General features: G+C 40.8%; 1 protein-coding gene across 1 annotated transcript in view; it reads left to right on the top strand.

Moving 5' to 3' along the window:
* DNAH11 (dynein axonemal heavy chain 11) overlaps positions 1-13,772 on the top strand; it is a 276,304-nt gene that overhangs the window by 51,105 nt on the left and 211,427 nt on the right. Inside the window, 7 exon segments of the mRNA XM_074945797.1 lie at positions 1,450-1,645; positions 2,205-2,309; positions 2,831-3,226; positions 4,664-4,996; positions 6,471-6,725; positions 7,663-7,832; positions 9,218-9,440. Coding sequence (XP_074801898.1) covers positions 1,450-1,645; positions 2,205-2,309; positions 2,831-3,226; positions 4,664-4,996; positions 6,471-6,725; positions 7,663-7,832; positions 9,218-9,440 — 1,678 coding nt within the window.

Raw genomic sequence — 13,772 nt, 5'->3', positions numbered from 1 at the left:
TGTATTGTGGCCCCTTTGCAACTGTGGCACTCTTTAGTTTAGTTCCTTGTTTGCGCATTAGAATTGTTGTCAATACAAGTTGAGGAACAGTTTTAGGTTCTGCAAAATGAACCACACATATAGAACTTTTAGCCAGTGCAGCTCTCTTCGCAGGTTTGGGGCCCTCAGTAGTAAGTGCTGATACACACACAGTGAACTCCTCTTATGGGTATCCTGTACAACCTCAGAATTGCTTTTTAATCTTTGTAAAAAGTGTTGTCTGATGGGTGAATCACAAACAAAACAAAGCTGAGAACATCTTTGCTTTTGAGACAACACTAACTTGTACTCTGTTTAAGCAAAAACTTTATTCTACATGGGTAAAACTTTCAAAAGTGCCTAAATGGGGCTTCGGGGTGTTCAGAACCCACACTGGGACTAAGGAACAGACTCTGCCCCACCACACCTGCAGAGCCTGCTGCAGCAGGAGCTTTAAAGGGAGCCAGATAGCTCAGAAGGAAGACAGACCAGATAAGAAGGACAGACCTGTCTTGAGAGCTCTCGCGCAACGGCACAGCAGAGGCCCTTACTTCAAAGAGGGGCCTTAGGAGAGGGTCCAGGGAGGAGACCCAGGAGAGAGGTAGCTGGGAGGTTTCTCTCTTGGGCTAAGGACTGAAAGAAGCTTGGGAGATGGAGTCCTGAACTGGGAGCCTGACGGAGTCAGGTGCTAATCAGGGACTGCAGCAGAGTGTGCTAGGCCCCAGGTGGGCAATTGGGGGGTGGGGGGGGGCACAATCCATGACCTTGGTCCAGTATGTAGCTGGGGCTAGCCTGCAAGGAATGAGGCTATCAGCTGGGCTGAAGATTCTGTTTTTGCTATTTTCTGTTAGAGTTTAAGAACTTTGAGGCCTTGTGGGAGGCAAGTGGTAGGAGGTAGGCGTGGTGCTGCCTAAACGCTAGGCAGCACCATCGGTAGGTCCAGCCCCTGTGACAGGGCTTAAGTCACTTAGGTTGTTTTAAATTTTTGTATCCTATCTCTTCAGTTCCAATATATACTTCTTAATATGAGGCAACACCATGGATGGAGTGTTCCACTAAGAAAAAATATATGTACTTCAATAGCGAAACAGAAACCAGCACTGTTCTGAGATCAGTGTGGGACAGCCTTTTGGAATTATTGGGAAATAGGTACAACCACTGAGGAAGGCGAGGGAGCATGCCCTTTCCCTTCCACAGAGCTTTTTTTATTGTCCTCAGTGAGGCTGTTAGATCTAATGCATTCTCATTCTTGGTCTCCGTTCAACTTTTTATGTGGTTTGGCTGATGAGACCAGAATTAAGAAAATATTTAGAAACCGAGGACATTCTCTAAATTTTTACAATGTCAGAGGGGAGACTTTTGCATCTAAATTTATTTGGCAATGTTATTGTTAATGAATAAAATGGACTGAGTGATTTGTCTCTCTCCCAGAATCCTGGAAGGTCCTGAGATGGCTTTAGTTTATCAGAAATATATAGAGATGTTGACTTTAATTGACCAGTATGAAGAGCAGATCTACTGTGAATGGAAATCTCAGGTGGATGAAGTTTGTCAATTTAATTTAGATCAACCACTAATTAAACGCAATCCTGAAAATGGTCTCTTAAGTGTGAATTTTGACTCTAAGGTACGATATAAAGCATTACAGTTAAATGTGTGTTGTCCAGTGCTCTTTCCCCGTGAATTAGAAATGTTGACAGAAATATAAATCAGGAATATTCCTAAAGTGAAATTAATATTTCAGTATATGATTAAATCATAATGCTTGGGGAAAGTGCCTTTGTTTTATGTTACAGTTCCTGTGATTGTTTATATTATTGTCTTAGTTTTTCAGTTGGAAAATATGGTTGCCCTGTGCCAGCACTGGAGAGAATTTTCACCTTCAGAAATAAAGAAGGGGGTTGTAGTATTGAATGCTTTCTCTAGGGACAGCTGGAGGATAATAATAATAGTTGGCAGTTACCGTACAGTATATAGCACTTTTAGATTGCTAAACCCTGCCCGACCTCACCCTCACTCTCCTGGATCTAATTAAGAGGATCTATTCTATAGAGGTTCTTAAAACATGCTCACCACCCGTAGTATCTGAGCACCTTACTATCTGAGGTTACACATAGAATTAAACAAAAAACACATCTTCTGAAAGGAGATTTAAAAAAAAAATAATATTGCTTTGTTTCTTATAGCTAGTGGCTTTGTTGAGAGAGGTGACATATCTCCTGATGTTGAATCGATCTGATATTCCAGATTCTGCGTTAGCAATATATGAGAAAAGGAAAATTTTTGCTAAGGTTTGTGTTTTCAGGAAGTATGAAATATATCCTTTTTATTGCAAAATTTTGAGGGGGTGTGTGTGTGTGTGTGTGTGTGTGCGCTCTACTTATTCTTCTGTACAATATCATTGAAATATGCCTTTCTCTGCATAATCTGGGGTTTTGTGTGGAGAACTCTGCAGGAGACCAAATCGATCCTGCAACTGGAAGGAAGGTAATGGGGTTGTAGCACAGTTTGGAATAGTGGCTATAGCATTCAGACAGGCAGACCCAGTTCAGGCTGGCAGATCCACTTTAACTGCATAGTTAAAGTGTGGATCTAATAGCTCCTTGACTCATCCAGCTCCATGGTCCCGCACAACCCATTTCATGCTGGCCTATTTGGGGCCAGAATGGTTCTCCTTTATAGTACACAGGGGTATGGTGACCCTACTGAATAGCTGCTTTGCCAACATAAAGAGCCATGTAGGTATTCAAATGGCACTGGGGGCCCTACTTTAGAGGAATTTCACCCTATGAATGTCTTTTTACACCAACAGTATATTGGAAACCTTGAACTCATTGTTCAGTGGTACAACAAACTTAAACAAACTGTTCTGGAGGTTGAATATCCTCTGATTGAAACTGAGCTGAGAGCCATTGATGATCAGTTAAGAGAAGCAGAAGAAGTGTTCACGTGGCAGAAAGAGAATTGCTGGAGATATATTGAACAAGTGAAAGCTACAGTGTATGACTTGGAGCAGAGAGTTCAACAGTCAAAGGAGAATATTAAAACAATTCAGCAGATTATGAATGCATGGGCAGAACACACACTCTTAGCCAGGAAAGATAATAGGAAAGATGCTTTGTTAAGTCTGGAGGATAAAGAAGATAGACTTGCTAAGAAATACAAGTTACTAAAAGAGGATGGCTACAGGATTCATCAGCTTGCTGAGGTAATTTCTGCAATAATCATACATAGTTTTTACATGATCTTCTAATCTTTTTCTAAAAAGCATATTTTAATTATTATTATTAATTATTTATAACCACACTTGTATTAGTATCCTGCAAAGAATGTGTTAAATTAAGGATAAGTGGGGTATATCTAGAGTAGCAAGAAAGGGGTTATATATTTGGTGTTCTATAATCTGCAAATTGTTAGCATTCAGTTAAATTAACTGATGTATACTTGGACTGTTCAAGTATTGAAATAGTTATACAAATTATATAGTAGTCCCTTTTTAAAATTAACACATTTAAAGACAAATAGGGACAAGATGGAAAAATAATCTTGATACTGACTGAAATTAGCATTGCTTTTTATCTCATTAGATGAGGAATTACTGTCTAGATTGAATTACGGCACAGCCATTGTCTGTTTTGTTACCCTGGGGTGCCCTGTGATAAATTTTTCCTTTGACCTCTACAGGTAAAATCACCTTTGCAACTGGAGTTATACTGTAGTCTATCTTTCAGAGGGCATATTTATAAAATAATTTCTTTCTAAATTTTAAGATTACATGAGTTACGTGCTTAATGAAAAATGCTTAGTGTTTTATTTCCCTGTTATTTATGAATACTAAATAAAATGTAACAACCCCCCCACAAAAATTCCTCAAACATCAGCTGCTGTGCCTCACAACTACCAATAATCTGCAAGAAAGTAATTCTGTATCGAAGTACTGACATGAAAAAAGATTTCCCACCCCAATTCCTTGCATGCCTTGCCCCCTTTTTTGCTCACTTCCTTGAAAATTCTCTGCTTGTCTGTTTTCTTGCACAAATTGCATGTCAGATGAAAGAGAAAATAGACGTTAAATATTTTTTCTTTATCCAATAACTTTTTTTTTTTATGCCATTACCTTGACATCATCTTCTGGTCCATGTTCTAATCTCTGTTTATTGATAGTGGCAAGTAAAGAGTTTGTTTTTATTTAAGAACTAGACCAGATGAGGATTTTTATCTTTTTGAAAAGTATTATATGAAGATAAACCTAATAAGGGCTTACACTGGAGTGCAGAACAAGCAGTAATGTGCTATAGTAGTGTGCAGTGATATTCTTTCAACATGGTGATGCTCCATTGAAATCACAATGTAACATCATAATTCAGGCCCTGTAGTGCAATCTGATACATACAGGAACCCTGTCCGTGCACAGAGTTCCACTAACATCAAGGGGCTGCAAACAGGTGCAAGGTCCACCCAGGCAGACCAGATTTTAGGATCAGGGCCATACTTGTTACAATGGGTTTCACTGGAATCTTATTTTGTCCTAGATACTTACCACATAAAATGGTATTGAAGCAGTTAAATATGTTGAATGATGAATCATTTGCACTAGATAATTGTATGATTTAAAACATTTTGTAACTTGTTTTTTCTTTCCCAGGAAAACTTAAAGCTCTTCAAAGCAGATTCCTCCTCAGACTCTTGGAAGATTTATATAGAGTACATTGATGACATTATAGTTGATGGTTTCTTTAATACAATAATGCACAATTTAGACTTCTTCTTGAAGAACACAGAGAGAGGTTTGAAGCCTGCTCCATTTTTTCAGGCACAAATGATCCTTAGCGCCTCAGAGATCGAATTTAAACCTTCACTTGATAAAGAGGCTGGAGATGGCTTTTATGACCTAGTAGAAGAACTTTTGAGCAATGTTTTCAAAATGTCTGCCCAGGTGAAAAGAGTAGCAGCACACTTGGAAGTAGAAAATTACCAGGTATTTTATACTTTCTCCATATACATGGGAGTAATAAATCTAATTTAATTTAAAATAAATGTGGATTGCAAAAAATTTGAGCTCCACAATTAATGCATCATTGTGAGGGAGGGACCACAAGCCTCAAAGCTGGGCCCACAGGCAGCGCTCAGGTCACGACCGCTACTCAGCCCCTCGGTACCTGAGTAATTATGGAAAGGTCCAAGGAAGGGCTAGCTTGCAGAGGCCCCTGCCCTCAAAGCTCCCAATCTGGGGAAACATCCAGCTCCCCAGTTGGCTAAGGTGTAGTATATAAACCAGGAAGTTGTCCAAGCAATTAGAGGAATTGTTGGCTGGCTGAGACTACGGCCCCCTTCTGCTTACCTGACTCCTGACCCCTGCATTCCTGCCTGTTCCCAGTTCCTGCTTCCCCTCCTGCTCCTGGTTCCTGTCTTCCCATCCAGACTCCTGTTTACTTCTAGTTCCTGCTGTTCTGCCCTACCCCAGACACCTGCCTTACCCTGATGCTGTCTCCAGCTCTGACCCCTGGCCTTGCACCTGATTCTGTCTCCAGCTCTGATCTTTGGTTTGGTATCTGATGCTATCTTTGGCTTTGACCTTCTGCTCCAACCGTTAAGCTTGATTGGCCACACCCTTGTCACTGCAATAATGTGCAAATAGCATCAGATTGTAAATACTAAGTCTTGTAAAAATCAATGGACCTCAGAATACAAACATCAGTGTAACCTCTATGGATTTCAATAAAGTTACTCCTAATTTTTACCCATGTCAGTTGGAAGAGAATCTAGCCCTATATGTCTGTTTTCTATGATATATTAAAAAGAGAAAAAATTGCACACTAGAAAAAAGTTGTCCCTTTAAACAGATTTAAACAAAATTTGGAAAAAGAGTTACCTGAAATGTATATTTAAAAATATGCATGATATTTGTAATAAAACTTATCTTTTTGTTCTTGGTGTGAGATTCAATCTTCCTTGTTTGTCCTTCTCAGCCCTGAAGGTCCACAAAGTGACCTTTTCGGTAACCAAAGCTTAATTAGTTGTGGAGATGAGAAGGGCAACATCCTCCACCTGGAGATTTGAATTATATTAATTCCCTGAGATGTTCAGCCTCAACTAGCTTGCTGAAGATCTCTACTCCTGTTTTGAAATGACTGTTTGTGTCAGTACTGTATATGGCATTGTATCCAGAAATATAGAGAGCTGCCCAGATTGTTTATGGAATCACTGAAATGTAGGGCTGGAAGGAACCTCAAACGTTCAGTCCCTTGCACTAAGGCTGGACAAACTATACTTAGACAATCCCTGACAGACGTAGCTTTGCAGTTTTTGGTGGCAGTGGTGATGGGGATTCCTGAGTTTTGCAGTCAGACAGCAAGTGTAAACTAGTTAATGATTTATGTATTAATATTAACCCAATACTTAATATAGTTGGCTTACAGCTGTAAAATAACTACTTCTCTTTTCATACCTAGAGCGATATGGACAACATGTTAGATCTATCTGAGATCAGGCAGGAGATTATGGACAGAGTGGCAGATGTTATCAGGAAAGCCCTAGACTATAGAAATTCTCTGGACACCTATGCTTATCTCTGGGTCGATGACCGGGCTGAGTTTATGAAGCAGTTTCTGCTGTATGGTCATGTTTTAACTTCCGAAGAGAGAGAAGCTCATGCCGATGAGGGAGTGCCTGAACAGCCGCCTACTACTGAGCAGTTTAAACAACAGGCAAGCAAGCAAATAGTCATTTGCAGCTTTAACTTACTTTATATTTGAGTGAGACACGGTAGGTGAGGTAATATCTTTTATTGGCCCAATGTCTATTGGTGGAAGGGACAGGCTTCTGAGCTCCACAGCGTTTTTCAGGGTTGGGGAAGGATATCCGTGTCTGAACTAAATACAAGTTGGGACAGATGAAGCATATGGGGTAAGGCATCTTGTAAGAGGCCACGTGAAATGGAGTGGGTAATAAGGGTTAGATTGCTGTGCAAAAGGGTTTTGAAGTGGGCTGCTAAGGGTTAGCAGGCAGTTAGCTGTGTTACAAATTGTTGTAGTGAGTTTAAAACCAGTGTCTCTGAGTCCATAATTTTTAGTGTCTGGCTGCATTATCAATTTAAGTTCCCAGGCTCGCCATTTCAAGGTGTTGTGCTGGTTTCCTTTTGAGGATGAGTATTGAAAGATCAGATGTGGAGTGATTGTTTTGTAAAAAGTGTTCACCCAAAGCTGATATGATGTTTTTGGCTTTATCATTTTTCCGTGTGAGTTTATTCGAGAGCGTAGTGATTGTCTGGCCTCACCCCCATAGTTATTGGAGCATTTGATGCACTGGATGAGGTATATTACATGTTGTAGGCACATGTAGGACCCGTGGCTCTTGAAAGATGTGTTGTGTGTGGGGGGGTGTTTATCATTGTAGCAGTGGAGATATGTCTGCAAGTTTTGCATCGGTTGTTCTGGCAGGATCTGGTGCTGCTCTGAGTTGGTGTGTCCTGGTCTGTGGGGAGCTTGCTCCTGATGATGAGTTTGGTGAGATTGCAGGGGGTGTTTGAAGGCCAGAAGAGGGAGTTTTGGAAAGGTTTTTTCAGGATGTGGTCCCCATTAAGAATGGGTTGTAATTATTTGATGATATGTTTGTGTATGTAATATAATCTTTTATCTGCTGTAGATTGACATCTATGAGAATCTTTACATTCAGATGAGCAAGTTTGAAGACTTCAGAACATTTGAAAGCTGGTTTAAGGTGGATGTGAAACCTTTCAGAATGAGTTTGTTAAACATTATTAAGAAATGGAGCTGGATGTTCAAGGAACATCTTTTGAGATTTGTCATTGACAGGTAAAAATGCACCCTATTTTTCAGAATAATTCTAACTTGCTGTTTTCTTCTTAATAGTCATTAATGTCTATTAAATAATGTAATATTTCAGTAAACTGAATTTTGCTCTGATTTACACTCTGTGCAACCTCATTACCTTAAACTTGTTTGTTTATCATAGGATCATAGAATATCAGGGTTGGAAGGGACCTCGGGAGGTCATCTAGTTTAACCCCCTGCTCAAAGCAGGACCAATCCCCAACTAAATCATCCCAGCCAGGGCTTTGTCAAGCCTGACCTTGAAAACCTCAAAGGAAGGAGATTCCACCACCTCCCTAGGTAACCCATTCCAGTGCTTCATCACCCTCCTAGTGAAAAAGATTTTCCAACATCCAACCTAAACCTCCTCTCCCACTTGCAACTTGAGACCATTACTCCTCGTTCTGTCATCTGCTACTACTGAGAACAGTCTAGATCCATCCTCTTTGGAACCCCCTTTCAGGTAGTTGAAAGTAGCTATCAAATCCCCCCCCCCCATTCTTCTCTTCTGCAGATTAAACAATCCCAGTTCCCTCAGCCTCTCCTCATAAATCATGTGCTCCAGCCTCCTAATCATTTTTGTTGCCCTCCACTGGACTCTTTCCAATTTTTCCACATCCTTCTTGTAGTGTGGGGCCCAAAAATGGACACACTACTCCAGATGAGGCCTCACCAATGTCGAATAGAGGGGAATGATCATGTCCCTCCATCTGCTGGCAATGCCCCTACTTATACAGCCCAAAATGCCATTAGCCTTCGTGGCAACAAGGGCACACTGTTGACTCGTATCCAGCTTCTCATCCACTGTAACCCCTAGGTCCTTTTCTGCAGAACTGCTGCCTAGCCACTCGGTCCCTAGCCTGTAGCAGTGCATGGGATTCTTCCGTCCTAAGTGCAGGACTCTGCACTTGTCCTTGTTGAACCTCATCAGATTTCTTTTGGCCCAATCCTCTAATTTGTCTAGGTCCCTCTGTATCCTGTCCCTACCCTCCAGCGTATCTACCGCTCCTCCCAGTTTGACAGACTGTACATCCAGGCAGAATTTGTGCTGCTAATATGCAATCTTAAAGATGGATGTGTTAAAATATTTGTGTATAATGGGATAGACTTTTAACAGTGCTTTTTAATTAGGTGTAAATGACCTGACTTTCAAAATTGCTGAGCACTGGCAAATCTCATTGCTGTCAATCTAAGCTGCAGGTGCTCAGCACCTTTAAAAGTCAGGCCAAAACTGTTTTAAGATGTTCTGAATGAAAAAGGTAAGTAACCATAATGGAAATTAATTTTAAAGATCATTGTACATTGGATCACATTCATTTAAGAAAAGGTTTTCAGAGTTGAAATCTTATTTTCTTCTCTTTTGATAGTCTGACTGACTTAGAAGAGTTCATAAAAGTGACAGATGCTGGACTCCAAAAAGAAGTGAATGAAAGAGATTATAATGGACTAGTAGAAATCATGGGGCATCTGCTGTCTGTAAGAGACAGACAGGCATCTACTGATGAGCTCTTTGAACCTCTAAAAGAGACTATTACACTGTTGGAAAGCTATGGACAGAAGATGTCAGACCAAGTTTATGTCCAGTTAGAGGTATTGTAAGATTAAAAATAAAAAAGAACACTCCATACTTATGTATATATATGGCCCCTCACCATTCTATCTGAGCATTTCACAATCATGTAGAAATTTATAATTGCAGTCACTTTCTTCCCAGCCATAGAAAAAGTAGCTCTTATAAAAATTTTTAAATTTATTTGTTTTCTTTGTATGTGAAGACCTTATTGAGGGGAAAACCAAGTCAGAGAACTGTTTGCAATTTAGTTCTGAACAGGATGGGGACCATAGTCTATTTTTGCCACCTCAGACTGTGAATTCGATAGACTAGGTCCAGCTCCTGTGAAAGTTCTGTCCCCTGCACTCGCAAGCCGCCCCCTAGGAGCGGACTTTTCATGGTTCCAGTGAAATATGGCTATTATGATCACGTATGGAGAAGGAACTTCTCAGGCACCTAGGGCCAATCCCATGAAAGACTTAGAATATCAGGACAGAAACCTTGCACTGAACTGTGGACTCTGTGGGGAGTCAGTGGAGTGATGAGCTCATAATGGTCTGTGTTGCTAAGCAGGCTATTGCATTTTGTACCATTTGAAACTTTTTCAAGTTGTGTGGCTTTGAAGACCATCAAGATTCAAGGTTACATATGCATGGGTAGCTGTAGCAAGGTCTGAGGCTGCTAGCATGAGGTGCAATCTTCTGGCCAATTGCTGAAATTTGGTGCTTTTTGCCACCATGTTAATTTGGGCATCCAATAGCATTGAGGAGTATAAAAAGACTCCAAGACTGCAAACTAGGGCAGATGCCTTCACTATAATATTTCTATTATTGAGGGCAAGTTTTCCAAAGAGCTTCCTTCTTCCTACCAACATCTCAGTCTTGCCTAGAAAACTTTGAATTTGAATTTGGGGATGGGGAGGTTGGGACAAAAAGGAATTTGCGTAAAATATTTTAAATTTCTTATCTCCATGCAAAAACAGCATTTCATGCACAAAATTCTGAGTTCTAAAATGGTCTAGAACAACGTGAACTTTTTTTGGAAAGAGAAGTTACTTTTGTAAAGGTTTATAGTGAAATCAGCAGCTAATACATAGGCAGTACACATCCTGTTTTCCAAAACTCAATTTGGCTTGTCACATTTATTTTTACTTGCATTTATGAAATGCAGTAGGGGGACCCCTTTGTCACTAGTGAGTTCTTAGCACCCATGACTCATCTTGGGGTGCATACCCCCTCTGTCTGCCTATTGGGGAATCAGGAATTCATCTAGAAAGCATTCCAAACACTTATCAGTAAAAAACTCTCTCAACTTTATCAGCAATGTCACTGTGTCTATTCTTGGGGGAATTCTACATCGCTGTATGTGCACAGAATTCATGTCCCCTGCAGATTTCTTTGCTTCCCTGCAGAAAAATTACTCCTTGCCGTTTCCCTTTGCTTCCCCATCAGAACGGTCACATGCCCCTCCCCGGCAGCACAGGCAGGTTGGTTCGGGCACCTGGAGCAGCCAGTAGAGATGTAAATCACTGTCCGAGGTTGGGGGGCTGTGCAGGGGTGTGTGTGTGTGTGTGTGAGAGAGAGAGACACACACACACACACACACACTCTCTCTCTCTCTCTCTCTCTCTCGCTATTGCAGCAGGCTTGGCATGGAGGGGCAGGGCTTCACGGAGCTACTGAGGAGGTAGGCATGGGACAAGCACTGTCCCCTCAGGCAGAGCAGAATCTAGCAGTCTGCCTGCTTAGTGAATTGTTCCCATTCTCTTTGTGAATTCCCTGAGGAGTATAAAACAGGTGTAAAAGTTGTAAGGCTCCTTTACATTGCCAGAGTGGTGTAAAGGACAGTACAGCCTTGTAAATGCTTGTGTTGATTTTGTGATTAGAAATGGTCTACATTTTTGGACTGAAAAAAATTTCCTATCAGAATGTGCTCCATGAACTGTTTGCTACTGACCTTTCTGGAGATATTCAGTAGCTAATATAAATTGTGAGTTTGATTCCACAGCCCTCACTTGCTCTTCAGTTGCCTATGATGTAACACTGAGCACACGGCTGCATATTGGTTGACTAATAACTAGAAATAAAGGGTCAAACCTAGTTACATTACCGTTAGGCAAGGAGGTTTGGGGATTTCCTCCAGTGCTCCCCACTCTCATTCTCCATCCATTGTATTGTAGTTTAAATAAATTACCAAAATAATTGAAACCAGAGGGATTATATTCTGTTATTTTGACAAATAAAATATGCAGAATTTTGCAGAATTTTATAATATTGCATGCAGAATTTTTAATTTTTTGGTGCAGAATTCCCCCAGGAGTATGTGTCGGTCCCAGACAAAGGTTACCTTTGCTTCCTTGCTGAGTCTAGGCAGCTTTCTGTGTGATCTTTTCTATAGCAGCTTTCATCTGTCCCTCTCTCTCAGCACAAACAAAACTGCTGCCAGCTGCTGCCACATCTTATCCAGCTTTTGCGCCAGCTTCAGCCTCTCAGTCACGGAGTGAAGCATCTCATTCCCTTTTAGCTCTGTCAGATTCCTACATGCGGTGCAATGCAGGCTTGAGGAACCACATGTTTAGGCTGCCTTGGGCTTGTCCCTGAGCCCAGAGCTGATTCGCTGCTGGCTGTGTCCCTGCTGCTATTACCATAGCCAATTGGTGCTCACATCACTGTGTGCTGTACCTTCTTCCCAGGAGAGCTTGCCACAGAAAGTTGAGCCTGCCATTTCTCTGCCCAGCTCCTGTTTGCTCATTTCCCTCCCATCCACCCACCAATGAGAGGGCCAGGACCAGCTTTCATAGCACTGTCCTTGTTTTTTGGAGTGGGGTTTCCCACCTCCCCAGAAATGTTACAAATTATTCTTTTCCACTTTGATCTGGCTGTCAAACTACAGATAGCGTATGTTTCTTATAAAGGGTTGTGTGTCATTGTTCTGCCAACAAGCTCTTGCCTAGAAGGAACTAACGTGAAAAATTAGCAACCTGGAACTCATATTTTCCTCATGTGTAGGTCTTCCATGAAAAATTGAAAATTAACTTATAAATTTTAAAAGAACTTAATCTTATCTTAATTGCATTTACAGAAGTTAATTGTTCATTGCCCTATTTGCTTCTGCTGAATGCATGAATTTTAGGGGCACTTAATCACTTGACCCAGTGATTCCAGCCTCACAGTTAGAATGTTTTCATTACAGACTACCAAATCATTGCATTATCTTACTGAGTCATTTCTGGCAATTACTGTTGGTTATACTCTTCCCTTCCCACTCTGCTCCTCGACCCTCCATATCAAACTTCTCAAGATCTTTTGTTGTGATGTCTGGAAATCATCAACCAACCAATTGTTGACTTGGTTGCTGATTTTTGTGGATATAACTTCTGGAAAAAACTTTCAAATGACTAAGGACCATCAAAGTTGTGCACACGGCAAAAATATGTAACCATATGATCTTATTCTTGTTAACTTCATCCTCTTCCTTTCCAATAATTTCTTATGTTTACTTAATCATTGGACTGGAAGGGACCTTGAGAGGTCTTGTAGTCTAGTCTCCTGCACTCCAGGCAGGACTAAGTTTTATCTAGATCATCGCTGACAGGTGTTTGTCTAACCTGCTCTTTAAAATCTCCAATGACAGATTCTACAACCTTCCTAGGCAATTTATTCCAGTGCTTAACCACCCTGACAGGAAATTTTTCCTAATATCCAACCTAAACTGACCTTGCTGCAGTTTAAGCTCGTTGCTTCTTGTCCTATCCTCAGAGGTTAAAGAGAACAATTTTTCTCCCTCCTCCTTGTAACAACCTTTTTATGTACTTGGAAACTGTTACTGTGTCCCCCTTCAGTCTTCTCTTCTCCAGACTAAACAAACACATTTTTTTTTCAATGTCCCCTCATAGTTCATGTTTCCTAGACCTTTAATCATTTTTATTGATCTTCTTTGGACTTTTTTCAGTTTGTCCACATCTTTCCTGAAATGTGGTGCCCAGAACTGGACATACTACTCAGTTGAGGCCTAATCAGCGCAGAGTACAGCAGAATAATTACTTCTCGTGTCTTGCTTACAACAGTCCTGCTAATACATCCCAGAATTTTTTTTTTTTTTGCAACAGCATTAAACTGTTGACTCATATTTAGCTTATGATCCACTATAACCCCCAGATCCCTTTCCACAGTACTCGGTCTTCCCTTTTCCATTTTGTATGTGTGCAATTGATTGTTTCTTCTGAAGTAGAGTACTTTTGCATTTGTCCTTATTGAACTTCATCCCACTTACTTCTGGACAAACTAGACAAATGGTCTGATCATTTTGAATTTTAATCTTATACTCCAAAGCACTGGTAATCCCTCCCAGCTTGGTATCCTCGGCAAACT

Source organism: Natator depressus, chromosome 2, assembly GCF_965152275.1.
Source record: "Natator depressus isolate rNatDep1 chromosome 2, rNatDep2.hap1, whole genome shotgun sequence".
Classification (NCBI taxonomy): domain Eukaryota; kingdom Metazoa; phylum Chordata; order Testudines; family Cheloniidae; genus Natator; species Natator depressus.
The sequence above is the reverse complement of the archived record's forward strand: the minus strand, read 5'-3'. Positions and strand labels throughout refer to the sequence as shown.